Here is a 25,362-nt window from a genome sequence, read left to right as displayed (position 1 = left end):
AAGAAACGTTACAGTTACCTTTTAGAATATGACTGAGCTGTCATATTTGTAATAAAGTTAATTGGTAACACTCTAATACTGGGATAGTTATGCATGATGGATAGTTATGCATGATGGAGACTATCTTTTAACAATGAGTGTACAGTATTTAATCCATCATAAAATTATTTACAAGACAAAACACCTCTGCATTTGCTAATATTTTGCAGCATATACAATGTAAACCTAGTAATTATTTAATTGAGATTAACTGGGGGTATGGAATTGCTCCCATAGTGCACTAGGTTCCCACTCCATTTCTTCCCTGTATATCCTGGTGTCAGTCTAATGCTGTTTCCACGATGGCCACCCTCCCAGCCTGGCAACTTGTCCTCCCTTTTCTAGATGAAATCGTAGATGAATTATACGCTCAGTACCTGTGCTTATTACCTGTGTTCTGTGATGACTGTCATCCATAGCTTCTGTTCACCTTCTTAACTCCTTCTGTAAACTCACGTTTTTCCTCATACCGTTACTGTCCTCATCTGTTTTATCATTAACCAGTTTACCTTCTTATCATGTGCTTTGTCCATAATCATTAACGTTGCAGTCTTTCATTGCCATGTTGGTCTTTCCTTTCTCTGACCTTGTCTTTTCCTCAATCCCTTGTCCACAGTAGTAAATACTCTAAGCTATGTAGTGGCTTAAGAAAAGTCACCCCCCCCCATTGTTTTGCCTTTAGATCCCCTCCGTGTGCTCTGGAAACCTAGCCCTCTTAAATGGCACAGCATCATTTTTGTCCATTGCTTCTTACACTTCCTACACACTCTAAACCTGACAGTAATGTTGGCTAATGGCAACTCTTCTGTCATGCACATAACCCTTTCTGCCTTGGTTATTCCACATCCAGGAATTCCACATCCAGGATTCTAGCCTTTCATGTACTGTCCCACATTAGTTTGACAGAGGCCAAGATTTAATTAATCTCTGACTCCTTCTCTAAACCTGAGCTGAGTATCTCCCCCCTCTGCTGATGGTAGATTCAGAATACAATCCCCAAATTTCTACTTATTCCCTTTACCCCCCCCCCAATTTCTCATCCTCCCCCCACCTTGACATGACTGCAGGTCAGTACACTGTACTCAGCACCAGCCATCCATGACTGCAGGTCAGTACACTGTACTCAGCACCAGCCATCCATGTTTCACCTTAGGGCACTTATATGTTCTGAACCATTGCCACTCTAATTCATCCTTACCGGTGCACATTTTGCCTCCTGTCCAACCTCACATTTAATATATTCTCATACAGAGCATCACTCCCTTTCCATCTCTCCTGTCTTTCAAACATTTAGACATCTGATACCACCATGTACAAGAACAGGATGTAACTGCCTATTGTTTCTGCATTGACTCCTACTGCAAATCAATCTGTCTTCCTCATCATAACTTTTTTTTTTTTACCTTTGATGTTCTTTTACTTGTGTTTCATATACATGTCTGCAGCCCTCCCAATTTTTCCTTAACTTTTGGAATTTCCATGTCCGAGTACCTCATTTACTTTCAAGTTTGACACACTGGTCTCTTTCTTCTTCTGGCTTTAATGCTTCTGCTTAACCCCTCACTCGTGATTATCTACTAACAGGAAATTGCAATCTGCATTAGAGTTTTGTGCTTTTGTCTAGTTCTTTCTTCCCACAGCTTTCCCTATTTTAACCCTTATGGTGACACTTGTCACTGCTGGCCAGGGATACCATTACCTCAAAGTCTGTAACTTCTCCAGTCTAAAGAAAGTTATTGCTTTGTGGTATCACACAAGGATTAAGAAGTTTAAACTGCTGGTGAGCTTCATCCATTAGTTATGGGTTTGATCCCCTCAGCCTCTAATTGTCTATTGTGCAATTCTGAGTAAGTCATTTAAATTGCCAGTTCTCACAGATTATCCTAAAAAGTCACGCTCATGCCTTGGAGGCTTACTTTGATAAAATATATACGATTAAAGCAAGCAATGAAAAATTAAACACTTGAGTTTAATTCTGTGACTTTAAGGAAACAGCAACATTAATGAAATACCAACAAAGCTGAGTCCTACTGTGCATTTAAAAATATATCACCAAGAGGAGGCACTTTGGCTTTATTTTTGTTATTTGCATAGTCTTTTGGTGTGTAGTAGATTTCAAATGCTGTCACCTCTTATTTTTATTATTCTAACACGCAAAGTATCACAGGGAAACATATTCGTTAGATGAACAGATCCGATTTTGCTTCTATTTTATATCATTTAGCAATCTTTCTAGGAATACTGCTTTCCTGAAGTGAATGCCATGAAGCAAACACTCCGCATTTAGAGCTGAATTCTATACCACAGATGACCCAGGAAAGACTCACAGAATATTCAGGGTCAAGAAAAAAGTGTTCTAGACTTTATGATCCAACTGGTCATTAGCAAATCGTGCTGTGGACCATTACATATTCTTGATATTAGTCTTCTATAACAGAAGAGGAAATAGGTTGGGACAAAGGGGGCAGCAAAGGTATCAGGGAGCATAGTCATCAGATAATGACTGGTTAGCAGCACAGTTTCAGTATTCATATCCATGCTGGTGTTTCTGGTTGCCTGCATGGAAATGAATTCCAGTATTGTTTTCGTGGTCAGGACTGATGCACTTCATATGTGGCACAAATTGTAGCAAGCTGCATATTACACATTTACCAAATGGTTTGCTGCAGTCTTTAAAAGTAGAAGACTTTTTTTTGCTTCTCTCAACTTAGAGAAGAGGGGCACTAGATTGGATAACAGCAATAGGCAATGGATAAGCCAGCCTTAGCTTTGCTGTGCAGACCTGTCAAGAGTCTGCTTGAATTGTCATGCTATCTGTATGCATCAGAAACAAGTGAGTAATCATACGGAAACTATGGAACATTTCTGCAAGTCTTTGTGAGGCTTTTAATGATAGCATTTTTAGCCTGAGTAAATAAAAGGACTAGTGAAAGTCAAGAAGATGAATTTCCATAGTTTTACATTACAACACTTTTGTGCTTGTGATGTAGCCTTTTTACTTCTCACTGTTGTTAAACTTTTAATATAAATCTGTAAGCTTCATCTACTGCCACTTTGAACTGCAAGCATATTCCTAAGAGTACTTTGAAGTACTTTCTAGTTTGAACAATGTTTTTATTTCTGTGTAGATACTTACAATTACTCAGGTCAAGTATTTTGAATTAGAATTCTATGTGACAATTTGACAGCACAGTTACCTAAGCAATAATGATTTATTCTGACTCTGCGTTATAGATAATCTTGCTATGAAATCAGAGTTAGTCATCCAAGTATACTCTTCCTCTCATACAAAATCTGAATGTAATGCTACCATTAAACTTTTTTGAAAAACACACGTTTACTCATAATAGTTTATCTTGTACACGCAGTAATCTCTAAATCTTTGATGCCAATTGTATATTAAGGTGTATCAGTAGTATATAAAGGGCAGGGCAAAAGGGCTGATTTCCCCAGGTGATGGCTTGTTCAGGGCACAATTCACTCTAGATAAATAAAACATATTGTTTACAAGTATCTTTTTTTTTTTTAATTTCCCTTTGAGAGAAGCAGAAGAAATGGCAAAAAACATGCTACATGGTCATCTGAGATACTCCGGTATACCTCCTGCCCACTTTTCATGTTGCCTCCTGCCAACATTTCATGTTGCCTTGCACTGGTACTTTCACAAAGACCTGTGATTGACTACACAGGTGGAGAGGCAATATAGAGAAGGCAGTTACAGGACTTTATCTTTGGCACCCACAGTGAGCATTTTCTTTGTCTTGGCTTTTGTTATTTGTTAATCACTCACTTTGGATAAGAAATTCAAAAAACTAATTTTGAATATAAAAAAACTTTGAAAAAGGCTTTTTTTTTTAAATTTGGTGGCAACACTTATTCAACTATGCTTTAAATGTTTTTTTTTTTTTGTTACCTGGGGGCCTGCCTGGAAAATGGACAATTTTGGACAAGTTAGAAAAACTGAAAGGAGGAGTAAGTGTGTGTATGTCAGAATGAATTAATACAAATAATACGTACTCATCATCTGACTGTCTAATGCAGAATGGGAGTGCAAGTGCTGTTGACAACAGCAAAGGCCAAAAAATAGGAGTAGATTTTAAATATTCCTCTTATAAACTTAGAAGGAAATTGCTAAAGTAACAGGTCAGGTTACCATGTTTTGTTTGTTAGCATGCATTTTCTGAAGGAGGAAGTCTGAAACTCGTACATTTATCTGTAAGTGACTTCAGTCAATGGTGGACACACATTTTAAATATTGCTGTCTTATAAACTTAGTAAGTTGCTTGAATAGCAGGTTTTCTGTTAGCATGCATGAAAGTCTGAAACTCAAATGTCTGTCATTATTTAGTGATTTCACAATAATGGTGGGACAATGGCCAAAAATAGGGATAATTTTTAAATATTACTCTTATCAACTTAGAGGGCGGCCACGGTGGTGCAGCGGTTAGCGTTGCTGCATCACAGCAAGAGGTTCTCCGGTTCAATCCTCGGCTGGGGTGCTTTCTGTGCGGAGTCTGCATGTCCTCCCTGTGGTCATGTGGGTTTCCTCCGGGTGCTCCGGTTTCCTCCCACATCCCAAAGACATGCTGTAGGTTGATTGGACACTCTAAATTGGCCCTAGGTTTGAGTGTGTGCATGTGTGTGTGCCTTCTGTGGAAGGTTGGGCATCGGGCTGGCAACTCGACACCGTAAAACTCCGCTGCCAATCATGAGCGGACAGGTGATCTGCTGTGGCGACCCCTAACCGGGAAAAGCTGAAAGAAGAAGACTCTTATCAACTTAGAAAATTACTAAAATAACAGATTTTGTGCTAGCATGCATTTTCTGAAGAATGTGAAGTTTGAAACTGAAATGCCTGTCATTATTAATGACTTGAAGTTTGGGGGATTATCTCAGGAACAATGTTTAAAATATTGTTATTCTAATTTATAAACATAGAAAGCTGCTAGAATAATGTTTTGTATTATGCATCTTCTGAAGGATATGAGGTTTGAAATTCAAATGTCTGTCATTATTTAGTGACTTCACAACATACCTCTCAACCACTTAGCACAAGAAATCTGGAGAAAGACACAAATAATGAGGCACAAAGGCCCAAAAATAGGGACACATTTTAAATATTGCTGTTACAAACTTAGAAAGCTGATAGAATAACGTGTATTGCATTAGCATACATTTTATGAAGCATATGAAGTTTAAAAATCAAATGTCTGCCATTATTTTCTGACTTCAGTTCTCATTGATTTGCCAGTGATTTGCCAGAATACTACAATTTTATGAGAAACAGACTAAAAATATGTGTCAAAATTCTGGGCATTCTGCGAAAATCTGGACAGTTGAAAGCTATGCTTCACAATAATGGTGGTGGGACAAAGGCCAAAAAATAGGGACAGATTTTAAATATTGCACTTATAAACTTAGAAAGTTGCTAGAATAACATTTTTTCCACTAGCAAGCATTTTCTGAATGATAGGAAGTCTGAAATTCAAATGTCTGTCATTATTAGTGACTTGAGGCTTGAGGAGTACAGCTGAAAAAGAACTTTTAAAATACTGTGGTTATAATGTATAAAGTTAGAAAGTTGCTAGAATAACATGTTTTTTGCTATATGCATCTTCTGAAGGATGTGAGGTCTGAAATTGAAATGTCTGTCATTATTTAGTGAGTTCAAGTCAGAGGGGGATCACACAAATACAAAGTGTAAAATATAACTGGCTGTTATTATGAAGTTTCTAGAATAATATGTTGTGCCCAACTATGCAGTTTGTGATAGAAGAAGTTTGAAACCCAAAAGTCTGTGTCATCATTTCATGACTTGAAGATGATGGTGGTGGGGGGATTGGACCAGGGTCAGGGATGATATTTAAAATATTGCTGTTATTTATAAACGTAGAAAGTTGCTAGAATAATGTTTTGCACTAATATGCAAGACCATAAAGTTAAAACTCAAATATTTATCATTTAGTGACTTCCATGTTGGGGGGACTCATATCAGGGACAAAGTTAAAATAATGTTTGCTGTTATAAACGTAGACATTTTCTAGAATAACATGTTTTGCACTACAGTGCATTTTGTGAAGGATGAAGTCTGATGTGTGACACAAATGTCTGCCATTATTTAGTGACAATTTCAAGTGGTGATGGTACGGTATCAGATCAGGGCAAAGTTCAAAATATTGCTGTTATAAACATAGAAAATTGCTAGAATAATGTGCATTAATATTCATTCTCTGAAGCTAGAATATGAAGTCTAAAGCTTTCAAGTTGGGGGAACACATCAGGGCCAAAATTTAAAATAATGGTTGCTGTAAAAGACATAGAGAGTTGGTAGAATAATATGTTTTGCACTACTACATATTTTCTGAAGGATGAAATCTGATTTCTGAATACCAACATCTGTCATATTTAGAGATGACTTGAAGTCATTGGTGGGGGTCAGATCAGGGACATTTAAAACATTGCTGTTATAAACATAAATAGTTGCTAGAATAATGTGTTTTGCACTAATATACATTTTTTTTTTGCTTTTCATATCCAGGAGAGAAGGGGGGAATGGCTTCACCCAGGGCTCCAAATGGCTTAGCTACTCCTCTGAACTGTGCTGGTAATCATGGAGTGGTTATTATAGATCTTAATTGCATTTAGTAGCACTTAGCATCAACATTTATATTTTCTTCCTAGTGTCTTGTTTTTTATATGATAATCATTTATAGTGCATGGAGGAGTGATTACGCTCAACTATTGGGAAAAAACAAACCAGTTAAGCACTTCTTTAGTGTGAGACCTGATCTTAACAGTTGGTAAGCACTCCCTTCAGCCCTGTTAAGATCGGGTCTTGCACTAAATTTACTCGCAAAGTGAATTTCCTGACATCCATATTTCAAACACATAATTACGTGGTTAAAACTGGAGACCCACTCATAATCCTCATGTTGTACTGAATGGGAATGAAGGAAATTTCATTCTGAAATTTGTCCTTATCAGGATTGGTTGAACTGAAGTTAAGAAAATTCAGCTGCGAAGTTTATAATATGTAACATATTTATTTATTTATTCCTAAGCCCATGTGTGCTGAAAAAGTTATGCTCCCAATGTCTAGATAGATCTAGCTGCAGCTGTTCTGCAGTGATTTATAAATGATATATGATTATATATGTCATCCACGTTGATGTTGAGTCTCTCTCTAATGAAGTGCTTGTGTTAACCATCAGTGTATCAGCATGGTTTCTAAACTCTAATGGGCTATTTGCTTTGGGGGGTTGACTGTTGAAGATAATGTGTCGGTCTATTTATTTTCTGTTATGTCTGCCTCTTCCAGTGTTGTTAGTTTCTTTTATTCTTTATCCTGATATGCAGTGCTTCTTTTTTCTGGAATTGGTGTACTGGCTTCAGTGATATATCTTCATATAGTCTGGCTTTAAAGTTTTCTATTTCTGTATCCCTTCATATACTTTTGAAATGTTTCTTATAGCTGATTTCCCACATATTGTTGTTATACATTATTATTTAATGAGCACAGTATCTGATCAAACCTAATTTGCTGAAATAATATAACTAAAGAGTTAGCTGCCCTTTCCTTTCACTATATATATTGTTGACTTGAGTTTGCTCTTCCTTATTGTATTCATAATTTCAAATAATCCTTTGACTGACTGATGTTACTTGCAGTTACAGTGAAAGATTTTTGTATTACAGTGTTTTAAACATGGTGCTTGGGTATCATTTGAGGTAGACTCTATTACTTATAATGCATATTGTACTGGTACAGTTGTTGTCTGTGTGTAGATTGTAACTTCTGGCTGACTGATGTTTATTGCATTTATGAAATACTCCACATAATGATCTAGACTGTTAATAATCATCTTTTGAGCATTGATCATGTTCACTCTGGTTTATTTTATATTTTAAGAGTACAGATAATACTGAATTTCTTAATTAATCTGGCCTGATGCTGAGAGTTTCATCCACACCGCTTTGCAAAGTGCATATATTTGCCACAAGAATAAAAGCATTTTCCTTTTGATGAACAGATTATGGGGAATATCCTATCAACATTTCTGCTGACTAAATTTATATTTATCCATTTTAAGATGCTGTGCATATTTAAATGGTTTCTTAGAAAGAACATTACTCACTGGACGTACATCATTATTCTGATGTTTTTTTATCTTTTCTACCATCATATTCTTCTAAAAGCTCTAGAGTCCCACCGTAATTTAGTACATTTTTAGTGAGATTAGATTCACAAAGAGCTGTTACGCTTAGGTTTCTGGATATACAAGTGTGTATTGTCAGATTTTAAATTTTGATGTCACTGTTAATGAAGCTGCAGTATTTGCTATCATCTTTAACGATGTGTACTTATTGTTTCAGTGGTCTCATACACCACTTTCCTGTCTCCAAGAGGTACAGCAGTGCAGTACTCATTATTACAGGAGGGGGCATATGGCGGACACTGATTTCACAGGGAATGAGTGAGTTGTATGGAAATATTTTTTGCACTATATATGTATGGATAGTAGCACATATTTATTTTCACAAATATTGTTATTGTATGTTATCAAGTGGTTATATTTCATAGATTTATCTTTATAATATATGGACTTATTTACATAGCTATGATAATGTTTTTGTGTGAATGGATATATTTTATCTTTAAAGAAAAAATAAGGATTTTTGTTGACCAGTTGATCTGTGTTATGCATTTCTAAAATGAATGGTATTACCTTATTAAAAGGACTGTGCAGTATGTAAAACTGATCTTAACCACAGTTTTAAGGCAATTAATGAAACTGTAAAAATCCAATACCTGCATGGAGAAAAAATAATAATGACAGTGGCAGGCAACATAACTAAATTAGTCAATAAATAAAAACAGTCAACTGTCCACAAGTAAACCAGACTATTTTTCCAAAAAAAGTACTTTTGTGTAAGAAGATCAAAAACAGCCTTTACATCTTTATGAAAAATCATTAGCAGTTATACAAATACTGTATATTTTCTGGTTAAATATTTTTAACACCAAGTTTCTCTGCTATGTCCCTATACAGTACTACCTTCACTAAGCTAAAAAATGACATAATTGGTGAAACTCCTAAACAAGAATTCTTTCCTACATATGACACAGATCTTACAAAAGTTGTGACAGTTATTGTCTATTTTAAACATTCATATGCCAATATGAAGAATAATCATTCCTGTAAAACTAGTTTTTCTTTTTTTTTTTTTTTTTGCCCCTTTACTAATAATGGAAAGAGGCAGCTCCTAAATGCTTTATCCAGTACATGGTTTCTTCTGGTTTTGCATAAGAGGATTAGATCCCTAGACTGAGTATTTCTGATGCCTTTTGATTTGCTGAAGTGCAATAAATTCATCAGTACTGGGTTGAAGGATACCTTGTATGCCAGACACAGGTCACCTCTTAGCAGTCTGTAGGATACCACGTATGGTGACAGCTCTTTGAGTTGGTCCATGTATGACATGCTGTTTAGGCCTTGTATTGTTTTAGTAAGGTATCTATGGAGGTTCCAGTTGTTGCATTTGTATGGAGAAATTCATGCCAGTGGAGGCATTATATTCAGTGATTGGCCAAATGAGAGCTGAGTAAAGGGGGGCAATGACATCCATAGATATATCCATATAGAAGGACTTTCTTACAAAAATGCACATGTGCTAGTCAAAAGTTAGATCACTGTCCACATAAGTTCTCAAATCCCAAACAACTAGGTCAACTATTAGGGGTGTACTGTTAATGTGGTAGTTCCATAGGATAAATGACTTCCCAAAGGATACAGTAATTCATTTTTTGGTATTACGTTTCAGTCCATGATTTTGGCACAAACTTTCCTGCAGGATGGCTAAGCCATTTGGGGATTCAGTGACTGTTCCTACCTTGCAGTCATCTGCAAACTTAGTCAGCAAGAGCCCTTTGGTGTTGGCTTTTACTTCAGAAAAGTAGATGCCAAACAGGAGAGGTCCCAGCGCAGAATCCTAGGGGAGTCCACTGGTGACTGGCCTCTCTGTAGAGATAACTGCCCTGTTTGAATTTCCGGTGTCCTGTCTGTGACCAGTTGGCAGTCCAGCAGGGGTTTATTCTCAGTTTACTTGTCTTTTCTACTATGCCTGAGTTGGGAATCTTGTCAAAAGTTTTGGCCAGGTTGAGGTATGCAGTGTGTACAATTTTGCCTTTATCAATTGTTTTGGAGACTTTTTCAAACAAAAATCCACCAGGTTGAATAAGCATGACCTGCCCTTGACGAATCCAAACTAAGACAGGTCTAGTGTTTGGAAGTTCCTTATGTTCTGATTGATTAGTTCCATGATAAGCCTTTCTGTGACTTTGTATAAGAGGCTAATCAGACTTATGGGTATATAATTGTCTAGCCTGTGGAAGGTTCACCCTTATGCAGAGGAATGACTGTAGCTGTTCTCCATTCTCTTGGTACAAAACTTTTATGGAGGCTAAGATTGAATAACGTTGTTAGGGGTGTGCCTAAATCATGCTTCATGCTATAAGATCCATCCAGGGATATTGTCAGGACCCATCCATTCTGTATTTTTAGTTTTTGATAGCACTTTTAGGACTTAGTTTTGTTTGATAACTGGAGGCAAGCCAGTGTCAGGTACAGCTTGAAGGACAAATGGAGGGAAAAGAGGGGTAAAGTTGGAGCTAAATTTACCAGACAGGAGGTTTGCTACATCTTCAGCCTCAGTGTAGGTAATATAGTTCACAATCAGCTCAGCACATTGCTGCATTGGGCTTTTGAGATTACGTACATAACTAAAAAAAATGCCTTGTGATTGCCTTTGTCTTGGATTGCTATTTTAGCCACAAACCTGGTTTTGGTGGATTTTATTAAACTCCTGAATTGTTTATTTATTTCAGTGACAAGGGCTCTAACATTCTGAGAATTACTGTTCTTACTTTTGGTCAAAATTGTTTTCCTTTTATTATAAGCTTGTTGATATGGTTCCACCATATATCAGAACATTTATTTGATACAAGAGATAATGTAAGTAGAAGACATATGACGGCAATGGCACACAGTTTTAAGTTTATAGTACTTCAAGGAGTTTTTCCTTTTATGAGAGATGAGACATTATTTTAGATTCTGAATTAGGAGTGTTTGAATGGATTTCTTGGCTAAATGGAGATCAGACACCAGGACTAAATAACCAGTGTTGTAAAAACAATATTATTTAAAACAATTAGATGTGCATAATTGTTTAATTTTTATTTTTTATAATGTTTTTAGAATAGGAATTGAATTAACTGCATATTTTAGTATGATGAGCTCTGATTTGTTAATTTTGTTGTGTGATTTCTGTTTAAATTACATTGTGACTAATTTGATTAATGCATGAGAAAGGGTATGTCCCTGAAAGCTTTGCTAATTTTTTTTTTTTTACTTTTACATTACAATCTGTATCTGTGGTTTGGAACTGCTGTTTGCTTCTTCTAATTTTTTTATTTATTTTTACTTTTGCCCTCCAATTTAACAGCTCCTCTGGATATGTAAGAGACTTGAATCCTGTTTTGACACTCTGTATTCTTTGAGAGGACCATTTCCAGAAATGCACAGAAACACACCAGCCAGGGAATAAACAAAAACTCTGTTTTCATTGGGGCTTTGCTCATCATCACCCCCAACCCCCCCCCCCCACACACACACACATATGCTTAACATATCCTATCAAGAGAGCTTTAGAAAAGGGTAGGAATAAATTATATATAAGAATGGAAATTGGGAACAATACATACAGAAAAATGTTTTTGGAGGAGGAATGAGGTTTAAGAGAAGGCAGGAATTTAATAATTTATGGAATGTTGCTTTTATTATGCATCACATAAATTATGTATCATATAATGCTTGCAAAAGTGAACTTATTAATATGGTTTGATTATATATATATATATATATATATATATATATATATATATAATAAGTGATAAGTCAATAAAGATGTTTTAAAAAATTTAAAAAAACATATCTTACCAGAAAGCTACTTTATTTCAGAGTAGGATAACATTTTCCACAGGAAGGATGTTGGATGTTAGCTGTGCTTATCAAAGTGTCCTGCTGCTTTTTTATCACATAAAAATTGTAATTAACTGTTTCAGTGTTGTACTAGATCAAATAAGAATTTATGATCCTAACATAGAGGTTTGAAGTCAAAATATCAAATTAAACCAGCACCTGAACATTGCATTTATCTATATACAGCTATCATAATTTTAATATGTGACACTGTTGAAGCTAATAAAAGCTGTAATAATTCAAACTCAATGAGAGCTGTTTCAACCTAAGTACATTTATCCCAGAGTAATGAACAATTGAGTTTATTACTTTCATCTGCATAGTCATTGCTTACATTTTGAATGTCATTAATTAATAGTAGTATAGTCATGTTTCCTTAAATTATTTGTAATAAAAGTTCTTGTTTCAGATGTAGCTATTAAAATTTATTTGATTCCAACTACTGATGTTGTAATGTGGATAAGAAGTCAAATGGTATAAATCAGTTCTCAAAATGCCTGTTACACTCTTACAGTTTCAGCTAGTACACTTTTGTTGATACAAATTAAAATTACCTGAAACAAATGACTTGAATTAAAAAAAACAGAATGACTTATAAACAATAAACTGTACTGGGTTGATATCAGCAACACACAAATTTGAGTTTGACCATTGTTTTATGTTTCACAGATGATATAGGTTATGTAATTATAATCCTAGTTAAGGCGGTGTATGCTATTTTTAAATATACTGAAATAGTTTTATGAGAGATTAATTGCAGAAACCCTTAGAATGAAAAACATTTCCTAAATCATTAAGCAAGACTGCAAATGTATTGAATAAAAGGAAAGCACTGATAATTCTAACAGGATTTTTTTTTATTTAGGGGTTTCGTCTCATATCTTTACACAATGGCTTTTTTTAACTTTGTGGTCCCAATCTTCATTATGTGGACTTCTTACCAAACAATGGAGCAGAAGTTTAAAAAAACTGGAGAGAATAAGGTAAAAAATAATTTATTGTGTATGGCATGTAAGAGTTTGGTAAAAACTGTCAAATAGTGTTCTTTGAGTGGGTGTCAATGGCAAGGCTTGACGTAACGGAGAGGGGCAGGGCACTCCATGCTTGTGTGCCTGCCTAACAACAAAAGCTAAAATGACAACATTTTGATTTTCTTTTAAAGTAAGGATTCAGTAAATACTAAAACAAAGATGTGACTATTATAATCCCATACTGATTAGTAATGTAGTGGGCTAAACAAAGAATAACAATGAATGTGTTGCTTTGTAGTTTTACCATAAACTCATCTTAGTCTTTCCATAGCACAGTAAACCTGCCTTGCTGCCATAAATGATTATGGATTAACTAAAGAGCATTAATTTTGGGACAGCATTATTTTGTTGAAGACTTCATGCCTCACATTAGTCAACTCTGTCACTTTTGCCTAATTACTTTGTGTATTAAACTCTAGATCCCTTTTTTCTCCTGAAGAATACATTTTTAGTCATGTGTTGCAGCAATCCTACAGCAAAGTGAATCACAGTTGGGGTCAAATATACTCTTATGAATAATTAATTAGGCAATACTTATCACAGTACTACAACTCATTCAGAATATCTGGCCCATTGACCTGACATGGTAGTTGATGATCATCAAATATATTTTTAAGGAAGGAGGTGTTTGGGGAGAAGGGGCAACCCTCCCTGCAAGGAATAATGTTTTAGGTTAGATGTATGAGCTGAAGCTTTAACCATTTTTTTCATCCATCTGAAGATTCAGATGGGTGAAACTTAAACAAATACATGGGAAGAATTCAACTCCGTGTGCAACTTGGAAAGATATATTTAAGTCACTTCTAGTTCACCAAATCAGGTTTTAAAAGCTGCTGCAGCTGGACAGAGCCGACACACTATAGCCATGATACATGCATATATCTTCTGTTTTACACAAGAAAGGAAAACAATTCACTCAAAGACTTTGTCATGCACTGCTGAACAACTCTGACACTCCATAAAGCAACTCTGTCTTATTTGTACCTGACGACTGCTTCAGTTGTTAAGCACAAGTTGTGATGAGCTCAGCTTGTAAGCTGTGGTGATAGTTATTTTATGGAATCCTAACAGATGCATTTTTGTAGGGCTAAACTGTAAGTGCTTCTTTCAGCACTTCCTTCTCAGTTTGTTGTTTCTCAGGTGCCTTATCTGAACTTTTAATTATTTATTTACCAAATTCAAGCCACTATGTGAGTCATCTATTTGTATGATATTTATTTGTAGCACCAATTCACTTTTCAGTGAAGACAATTCCATTAAAAACATCTCATCATATAGGTACTTTCCTTGGAGTTAATCATATTCTTTGAGGTGGAGAGGGCCACAGGGCAAAGCTCCCAGCATTTGGGGGTGGGGGTGATTTGGCTTCCTCAGAAAAAAAAACTTTCAGTAATTACCTGTTTACTTTAATTATTCTAATAAAACTGTTTTTGATAACATTTCTTTTATTTTCTCAAGTATCTACCTGAGTGTAGAACAGCTAGTTTGCCTATTGAGAAGCATTACCCCAAAAGTGTTATGTTAGATTATTCCTATGTCTCTCCCCTCAGCCCAACATCTCCAAATTTAGTTGGTTGCAAACCCCTCTTGCACCACCCCTCATAAATTACCAAGAAAAAAAAAAAAGGTCCCCAGCCATGGATGTGACTTTTCAACTGTATCTGTAGCCAACAGCCTAGTGGAAATGGTCATCCTGAGACATGTAGGAATTGCCTCATGTTTACTGACAACCACCTAATTCTTAAGGAGGCAGACACAGTATGCGAGTGATGCAATTACACTATGTCTTTGGAGGCAAAGCTGTCGTGTACAGACACTGATATCTCCAAACAAGTTGCCAGTAATGCACACAATACACCTACTATGGATCCGACACAAACTCACATATGTTGAGTCTCTTAAATGAAATCTACCCAAACCACAAAGCCCTTCCATATGCTGTCAGCAGCCTTTCAAACACTCTAAAAAGACAACACACCCCTGGACACACACAACCACATCTCACAATGTCTCAACCTTTTAGCCCTTAAGGCAAACTGCCACACAGCCCAATATATTGGTCATTGGACATTGTGAAACACACTGATATCTAGCTCACCAGTCTGAGCAAGGAGACAGTCACTGTCGGTTGCTTATCTGGGGCAAGTATTGGCCAGATCACACATGCAGCCAGGACATGGAACCACAAGTACCAGTATGACTTTGTCATAGTCCATGTTGATGTTAATGAAAGGAGATGTACCTCCCTGAGCTATATGAAAGGATACATGATAGAGTTTTCTGATTGTGTGTCCGAGGTAGGTATGAGCCCTGCTCTAAGCACTCTACCCTCTCCAAGGATGATACCAAAATATAAACAGGTAATGATTGACTTTAACAACTGGTTTTGTTACTGGTGTTATTCTAAGGGGGTCCAGTATTTCTCAGCTTGGGAGGACATGATCAACAAACCATGCTGCTTTGCCAGGGATGGTCTGCACCTGTCCACACAAGGTATTGGCCAAAACATTATTCACCCTTATAGTGCTTTTTCTAGGCAATGCCAGTCTGATAAACCTTCCAACAGAGTCTATATTAATTCACTGAAAACTAACTTCCGCGAATGGCTGTTCAGCGAACATAAATCAGCAAATGGCCATTCATCAGATTTTCAGATCAGCGAACGTTTTTTCTAGGGCAATGAGTTACTTGGCCAATGTAAGGAAATTTGCCCTTTTCCCCACTGCAGTGCAGTCTCAGAGTTGGTATATGTAAGTTGGGGGGGTGTACAGCCCCCCACCTTGGTGGGTTTGATATACTGTGGTGTGTGTTTGATGGTCAGTATGTTGGCCAAGTAACTCACTGCCCTGGGGAACACATTCGCTGATGTGACTGTTTGGTGATTGGCCATTCGCTGATTAATGTTCGATGAACATCTGTTCACTGAAGTTAGTTTTTGATGAAGTAATATAGACCCTTCCGACATAATAAATTCTATACAAGATAAACTAAAGGTGTTACTGCTCACTACTAGGAGTCTCAACAAGAAGCTCTGCTCCCCGGAAGTGCTTCTCACCCTGGAGAGTGTTGACTTCTGTGCAGTTACTGAGACATGGTTTGAAGCTACAGAAGGCTCCCTGGCAGCACAGGAGTATAATATCTTCCACACATTTAGACCAGCTGACACACAAGAAAAGACAAGTAATGGAGGTGTATCAATCTACATAAAATATAAGCACACCTCAAGATCGTTCAAACCAATATGACATGCTTGAGCTGCTTGATGTCCATATAACTTTAGGTAAAGTCCAACACCATATTCTTGCTAGCAATAGATTCCCATCTATGACCCAGGATAACCATACCACATACTTGAATATACTGGAGACATTCACAGTTCTGCCCATCACCATATTCATGGGTGATTGCAACTATCCCAACATTAACTGAGATACATACACAATCACTAAAATGCAGGCTGAAGGATTCATGAATTTTGAAAAAAGCAAACACCCTAGAACAGCTAGTCTGCACATCTACTAGGGGTGCAAATATCCTGGATCTGATACTCATAAATATGAGAGAACGTTGCACCCCCCCCCCCACACTTGTGTAATGTCCTCACTGGTCAGATTGGATCACAAAGTGGTCACTCTTGAAATAAATATAAAGGCCGAACTCCCTGTAAACCCCAGAACCTTTAAGAACTTTTCCAAGGCTAAATACCTTGATGTGATGGCATAGCTAAATTCCAGCCCCTCCTCCCCAAACTCAGAAAACATGGTGACCTATGCAGCTGTGTTTACAGAAACGCTCTACAAGTATGTGAATAACTACATGGAAACAGCAGTACCAAGACAAAATAAACTTAGGTCAAGCTCCAGAAACAAGCCTACTTGGTTTGTCCCCCAGTACAACAAAAGAAAATCCTGTCCAAAAATAGGAAGAGCTCTGCTCAAAGACAAAAAAAACCCTCATCAGTCTCAACAAGTAGCTCAGGTGACTAATTAAGTCCACCAAAGCCAGCATTGAGGCAAAAATAGCTTCCCAGGTGAAGGATAACTATAAGGCATTTTTCAGTTGTGTAAATAACCTTAAAGGGAACACCAACAGTGTTCTCAACTAATAGTAAATGAAACTTCCTATACCAAACGGGGCAATGTAGCAAACTTGCTGACTGAGAACTTTAGTTCCAATTTCACTTCTCTTTCACCCTCAGATCCCCCCAGGAAATACCCTCTACCATTTCTTCCCCAGCTACCACTAAAAAAAAAGTCCTCACTGCACTCTCCAGAGCTAAAAACATTGCATAAAATGGGCCCCAATAATATCCTAGGATGCCTCTTAAATAGCTTGAAACATAGCCTGTCATGCTCACTAGAATCTCAATACAGCCATAGCCCCCAGACAGGCTTCATCCATAGAGAATAGAGGACTGCAACAGTCATCCCTCTACACAAAGGTGGACCATCAAAAGACTCAGGGAACAACAGACCCATAACTTTGACTAGTCTTATATGCAAGGCCATGGAAAGAGTTATCACGGACCTGATAACGAAAGATATAGGAAATCTTCATTCACTGGACCTATCCCAGTTCAATTTTGTTAAGGGTAGGTCATGCATACTAAACTATGTGTGGACTTCTTCGAGAAGATCACTAGAGCCATGGACAAGAGCAGAATGGTACATACTGCCTACCTTGACCTGGCAAAGACATTTGTTACAATTCCTCACTTAGTTATTATAGACAAACTCACAAATTTAGGTATAAATCCCCGTGTCACCTGATGGATAGCTAAATGGCTCACAGACAGACCCCCTACCCTAACTTCATGCATCCTGTCTCCACCAAGGAGCCTGCTACTGGTGCTGTACTGAGACCTCCCCTATTTGGAAAATATTCCTCTGAAGTTAAGACAAATGTAATGGGCCTTAGCTGAACAACCAGCTGGGTGCAATCACTGAATGCAACAGAGATGTAAATATCCTCTAGGAGGGTCTGGCATAAACAAATAACTGGTGCCAGAACCATGGCCTAAAACTCAGTTCAAAAATGCATAATTATACCCTTTTAGGAAGATCATCACCCCTGCATGTTAGAACATTGATAACACTCCCCTAAGATTAGGCCTAGTGGTAACTCATGTTGACAATAACCTGACTGTAATCACCATGTTTCCATAATAGTGAGGATATCCTTCTAATGTGACACAACTTATAAGCAAGGGCATGGCATCCAGATCTGAGCAGATCATAGTCCTGCTGTACTCAGCCCTTATTAGGCCCATAATTGAGTACAGTGCACCCTTCAATATGTACCTGACCAGTCCTTGGCAACAGCTGGAGTGGCCACAGAGGTTCCTCTCTAAAAGAATACAGGGTATAAATGATATGTCCTATGCAGACCGCCTCAAAGCCCTGTCCCTGTACTGATTCTCCTACTACTGCAGGGTGATCTATGCCTAACATACAAAAAATTCTCCGATCTAGCCCTGCTGGATCTGCTACACATTCACAAAACAAAAAGCACTACAGTTACACGATGTAAGAATCTAAACCTTGTCTGTGACATAAATAAAACATATTGGAGGGATAGGTATGTATCTCAGAGATCATCCTTTCTCTAGAACATAATCCCCATTCATGTGAAACAGAGCTCTTACCTAAGTCTACTTAAATGCAGTTTGGACGAATGGATGGGAAATTAAAAATTTACCCCTGGCTTGTCACTTGTGGTCTTTATGAACAGGGGCAATTTGTAGAAGCCCTGTGGCACAGGCATATACTAAGCCATTCTAGCCCACGGGCATTGATAACTGTAAAAACTGGGGCATGAATGGCTATGCTTAAAAAGATTCTAGGGCCAATAACCTAGTAATCTCCTAAGATCCTATGCCCATATACATAGATTCATACATACACACACACAGAGAAACAATAAGCAATGAGAGTTTTGCCATTGTCCACAAATTTGTGGCAAACCAGATACTTGAACCACAACTACAGAAATTAAAAAAGTGATTTGAGAGTTTCAGAATGCTGTAGATCACTAAGGGTACATCACTTACCTTAGTCCTACTTCTTATTCTAATTTCACAACATCATTGTGTCACCACTGTTACGACAAGATCAATATTACTGTTCACACTGATATCATCTTCTATGTTGATGTCAGATATACAGTAGCATAGCTAGGCCAGGGCAAGAAGGACAACAGCCCCTGGCACAAAGTGTTGAGGCCACGATCAGCCAGTCCTGATCACTCTTTAATGTAGTACTAGCTTTTAAAAGCGTTTGCGGTAAAACCTGAGTGCTGTAGCACTTCGTACATGGTCTAAACTCTAGTAACTGCTTGTGCAGGGCATAAACTACAACTGTTTGCTACATTTTTAACGAACAGTTTGCTACAGTTTAAAAGATTTTTTAAATAAAAAAAAATATATATATATATATATATTGATGGGTATGAATGTATATATATTTTTTTTCTTTGTTGGCTGGAGGGAGGTGCGTAAATTACTTATAGCCTATTACGGTGATGTGCTCTTTTTTCTTTTTTGTTTTCTTTTTTCTCTTCACTTGAAGGGCTGAGGAGGTAGGGTGCTGGTTCACAGCACCAGCCCAGGGTGCTAATGGAAGCAGCTATGCTTCTGCAGATATAGTATCTGGATAGCTGTAAGAATGTTCAGTAAACAACACAGCATTGTAGACATGTTATCAGCATCCATGAATTATTTGTTGATACAGTTTCTAGAATTTGTACTTTCAATAAAAGGGCCATCCAAGAGGTCCCACCAGACTAGACAGCATTTGAAGTTTATTCACAGTTCCTTTTTATGCCAAAGAAAGCAAACAACATGAGGCCAGTTCAGTATGTCAAGAACCTCACATTATGGATAGTAGTGCATTCAATATTCCTGTGTCCACAGGGGTGAGATGAGATGTGCTTTCTGGACTTCCAGGATATATACCTGCTCATTAAGATTACTTCGGAGTCAAGCAGGTTTCCATGCTTCCAGGCTAGAGACAAGTCATTATCAGTTCAGAGCTCTGCTATTTGGGCTCACCACAGCCCACAGTGTGTTCACAAAATGTATGTAAGTATGCACCTTTCACAAACCCCCACTGTGTTCACAAAGTATATGGCAGTGATCAGCTCTTACAAGAAGACACTAGAAGTTCATATCTTTCTATATTTTGACACACTGCTCATAATCTTCATAGAGAGTTTGTCATGCAAGCAAGAGCCTAACTTTTCCAACTTTGCCTGTCCCTAGGGATTTCCATAAATCTAGGAGTGTCATATTTGGAACCAGCTCAGATGTTTGGTTTCGTAGGGTGCCATCTGGACAGACTACTAACAGACACACTACTGGCAGAGCTCTCCCCATTCTCACTTCCATGCACCTTCTTTTCAGGCCTTCACTACATCTGCATATCGAGTCCAAGGTTTGATTGCTGAAACAATCTTCTTAATATCAAATTCCAGATACCACACATGGATTCTTCAGTGGATTCTAAAGGCACAAAGGTCACAGACAGAGGATGACATAAGCAAAACATTCAAACTAATGCCTGTATGCAACAGACTCCTTCAGTGGTCATAGGCCACAACAGTCTCTTAACAGGTCTCCCATTCAGTCTCTTTCTTTATACATGAGTACCATGGATGCCTCTGTCCTAGGATGAGGGGTATTACATGGGGTCACAACCCAAATCAAGAGGCCCCAATCTATACATCAGTATATACTAGAAATGTGATCAGAACTCATAAGCATGGTGTGATATTCATACACATGGAAGATAAGGCTGTAGGATGGTATATCATCCAGTAGGTAGACACCACAGCATACCCCCTGTGCGGCAAAGCCATGAGAGAGTGTCAGTGTGTGATCTTAAGACATCCAGGAATGTCATTTTTAGGCGAAAGCACTGTGTTAACTCCTTGGCAGATAGACTCATCAGGAAAATACTGATACTTCACGAGTGGTCCTTCAGCCCTCAGGTAGCACATAATCTGTTCCATTGATGGCAGAAACTTTACTGTGATCTATTTGCAAGCCTCTCCAACACAAAATGCAGCCACGTCTTTTCCTTAGTACAACCAGAACAATGCTCCACAAAGGATACTCTAGTCCATCAGTGGCTGTCAGGCTTACTTTACACCTTCCCTCATCTTCCACTAATGACAGGTTCATCCAGAAAGCCATGCTGTGCAAGCCTGCAGTGATCCTCATAGCCCCATTCTGGCCTGGCCGCCTGCAGTTCTTTTACACTGGCCTTACCTAAAACAGGCTCCTCTACTTCTAAATCCTTCCTCAGATCTCCTATGTCACCAATCCAACAGACTTTGCCCATGTATAATATCCATCTATGTAACTGCATGGTCTCAACAATTCCATTAATGGCTAGGGATCTATGCTTTTCCTTCCAGAGTGGTCCGTACCCCACAGCTTCTCAGAAATCCTCTGTTCAGAAGCTATAAAAAAGCACGTAACATAACTTCTTTCTCAGTTCCAATTCATTTAGTTCTCTCCTTCTTATCTTCACTTTTCATTTGAAGATCAAGCTTTTTAAATATTAAGGTATATTTAGTCACCATTTCCAGCTTCATTGAGGAATGTAATTCTCAGTCCCTGGCTTCCCTTAGATTTTGCAAAGCCTTCCTCAGAAGTACCTTTGTGCTAAGCCACCCCCATTCCCATTAAGGGTCCCACTCCACTTTGAGACCTCAACCTTTGCTGTTTCATTTTATTTAATTTATTAAGTTCTTTGTTGCCTCTTCTTACTGGTTTTCTTTGTTTCATTACTAGTACTGGGTCATATCTGAAAAAAAAGTCATTCTGGTTTAGTGTACCTAGCTGATCACCTACTAAGTAGATATATTGGTCTCAGCATTTCCATCCCATCCATCTGGCTTCATCATTGTTAAACACTCCATATATTTTATTTATTGTATGTTTGTCAGCTATTTAGACTGATCCAGAGTATATTGTTTTCAGGCATGACCTGGCCCCAGACAAATGAAAAAAGATAATAGCATAAAATTACTGTATGCTACTGTACTACTGGCACTGTGATTCAAATAGTGAACCTGGTGTCAGAACGCTAACTAGGAGAGATGAGCTGAAGCAGCCGATGGCCTGTGGGTACCATGTAAGAGCCTAATACTGCAGTATTGCCAACTAGTGAAACTTACTCATCTTCCATAAAAAGTCTTCTCTCATACCTTGTAAAATAAAATATAAACATTATCAAGCTTCTTGTTCACTCCCTTTATCATTTTATATCTAAAATATATTGCCTTGTAAAATATTATCAGTCATTAAAGTTTTCTGAGAGAAGTTTAAGAATCTTTTTTCTGTATCATTTCAGTCACTCATTCATTCATTCTTCAATTACCTGAGTAATTCCTTTAAGGGGCCTACCCTGCCACTCAGTGCATGCTTGACAGAGACAGTAATAATGAATGGGGTACTGGTCCATTGCAGGATACCCTAACACACTCATTTATATAATTCCCATCTACTATGAATTTGGGGGATCCCCATTTCATGATGTAGAGCATGTGTTTGGGATTTGGGGGGAACTAAGTAACCTGGAGAAAATGAACATGGACAAATGGAGTACATGCAGTTTCTACACAGAAGGTTCCTCAGCCCCATTCACCCTGGTGGTTTAGAGTGATGTAACCCTGACTGTACCCCATTTGAACTGTGTTCTCAAGTGATGATAGGCACTGCAAGAGACAGACAGAGAAGAATGTTAGTGAAACGATGATGCTGGCTCACTCATGCTAGAAAGAGGCATCTCTGGTCTGGCACTTGGGTGACACCTAGTGAGAGCACTGAGCATTGCAGTGATGGGGCATGAGTCTAGTGAACACACACTACAATAAGCTGTTCGAGTGTGCATAAATTAGCCTGGGGATTAGGGTATGTATGGAGAAATGCGCACTTCCTCAGGGTGATGGACACCATTGTGAAACTGACAGGAAAATTAGCTGTAGGGATATGTTAAACCACATGACCCAGTAAGTGGCCCACTTCATAATGCCCAATTCTCACCATGGTGGGGCTGAATAGGTCAATAGGGCTCCTCAGACATGAAGCCCAGGAGTGCCCAGTTTTTGCCCCATGGAATAAATGGCAAATATGTATTAGAAGTAGAACCATCAAGCTGGGTCCTGGAGAGATGGATGAAGGTACCCCAGCCAAGAGCCAAAGTACATGACAAAGTGCTGTAAGTAAGCAACAGTATCTACTTTACTACAGTACTGCCCTATTTTTGCAACAGAGTTTATTCTTCAAGTTGTGGTTGGAAAGTCAAGTACAGTAGGTGTGTATTTGTCTACTCTACCACTAATACATAAACATATGTGTAGTACCTTGTTTAAATACACTGAGGTTACCTAAGGGATTTTGTTTCTTCAACATGTCCTTATTTATTTATTTATTTATTTAACATTTGTTGACTGGGAAAGTCCGACTAGGTTCCACAGAGCCTGTTTTCAGGGGAGGCCCGGGGAGAAATGCTCCAGATGCATGTCTTTGGAATGTCCTTGACATTCAAACTGTACTTCAGGTGAATACTATCTCTTCCGCTTTCCTTCTCTGGTATTATAAAAGGCAACCCTGCTTCTAAATATATTAAAATAATCATTTCATAATCCAAGCATATGTTCATAGGTAGATACTAGGCTAACTAACCTAGGGCATTTATAAGCCTAACCAGAGTGTGTTTGGCTTTCACCTCCCTTTTAGATTAGTTCACTGTGCCTCTATATAGTAGGTCACAGAAGATACCCCTTTAGGATTAGTTTACTGCGCCTCTGTCCAGTAGGGACACAGCAGAGATCCCAGGGGTGAATTTACGATTTCCCATCCACTCGTCAAGATTTCTCTTGAAGAGGATCAGTGAGGGGCTCTGCCTAACATGAATTGGGATTCTTTTCCAGAGTGAGGGGAGCCTCTGGGATATGAATCTGTCCCTCCAGCATGTCCTATTTATTGTTGTGCTGAGGTTTAAGTCCCTGGAGCATGTAGCTCTGAGGGATTTGGATTTCCTCAGGTGGAGCATGTCCATTAATTCTGGGTTAGACATGGCTTTGTATGTCAGGCATAGATCGCCTCTGAGTAGGTGGTAAGCAACTGAGTAGAGCTGGAGTTTCTTAAGTCGTGCTGCATAGGGCATCTGTTTGAAGCCCGTGATCCTTTTTGTGAGGTACTTTTGGGGTCTCTCCAGTTGCTGCAGGTGTCGGGTAAGGTATATCCCAAATGGGGCATTGTATTCAGTTATGGACCTGATGAGCGATGAGTAGAGAGGCACAATGACCTCTTTTGATCTAGATGTGAACCCTTTCGTGATTAGGTGGGCTATATAGAAAGTCTTTCTAACCACTTTGGCAACATGATTGTCAAAGGAGAGGTTACTATCTACCTGGGTCCCCAAATCCCTAATTACTTCTTCCGTACTTAATGGATTACCACCTATGTGGTAGTTTGTGGGTACTTTGTTTTTCCCAAAGGGGATGACTATGCACTTTTTTGCATTTAGTTTGAGGCCGTGGCTCTGGCACCAGGTATCCGTCTCCGTGAGACCCTTTTGGAGGATGCTTGTGTCAGCCAGAGAGTCGATTATGGCTCCCAGTTTACAGTCATCTGCGAACCTGGTCAGCCATAGTCCTCCCTTGTTAGCCTGTACCTCAGAGAAGTATATGCCAAACAAGAGAGGTCCCAGAACTGAGCCCTGTGGGATGCCACTTGTGACTGGTTTAGAATCAGACACGGCACCTGCAATTCTGACCATATGGGTTCTATCCCTGAGCCAGTTTGCAACCCATCTTGTGATGTAGAGATTGATTTTTAAGCTGTTGAGTTTATTTATGATGCCCGAGTGGGGTATTGTGTCGAAGGCTTTTGCGAGGTCCATGTAGGCTGTGTGGACTACCTTGCCCTCATCAATGGCCTTGGTGACTGTTTCAAAGAAGTCGACTAGGTTTAAGAGGCAAGATCTGCCTTTAAGAAAGCCGAATTGGGTGGGGTCCAGTGTCTGGAGGTTCCCAATGTCTTTGTTTATGAGTTCCATGATGATACGCTCCATAGCTTTGCAGACCAGGCTAGTCAGGCTTATAGGGCGCTAGTTACCAGGGTCCATTGTGGCACCACCTTTGTGGAGTGGGACAACTGTCGCTGTACGCTATTCTTTGGGTACATATCCTGTAGTAAGCCTGAATTTGAACAGTGACTTTATGTGGGGATTCAGTTCTTCTTG

General features: G+C 38.4%; 1 protein-coding gene across 1 annotated transcript in view; it reads left to right on the top strand.

Annotated features, from left to right (window-relative positions):
• The window catches only part of RGR (retinal G protein coupled receptor), a 272,329-nt gene that overhangs the window by 80,819 nt on the left and 166,148 nt on the right, over nt 1-25,362 (top strand). Inside the window, exon 5 of the mRNA XM_044056521.1 lies at nt 12,943-13,060. Coding sequence (XP_043912456.1) covers nt 12,943-13,060 — 118 coding nt within the window. The remainder of the gene's footprint in view (nt 1-12,942; nt 13,061-25,362) is intronic.

Source organism: Protopterus annectens, chromosome 14.part0 (assembly GCF_019279795.1).
Source record: "Protopterus annectens isolate FY-2018-M chromosome 14.part0, PAN1.0, whole genome shotgun sequence".
In the NCBI taxonomy this organism is placed as follows: domain Eukaryota; kingdom Metazoa; phylum Chordata; order Ceratodontiformes; family Protopteridae; genus Protopterus; species Protopterus annectens.
Note: the sequence above shows the minus strand (reverse complement) of the source record. Positions and strands in the feature narration are given on the sequence as shown.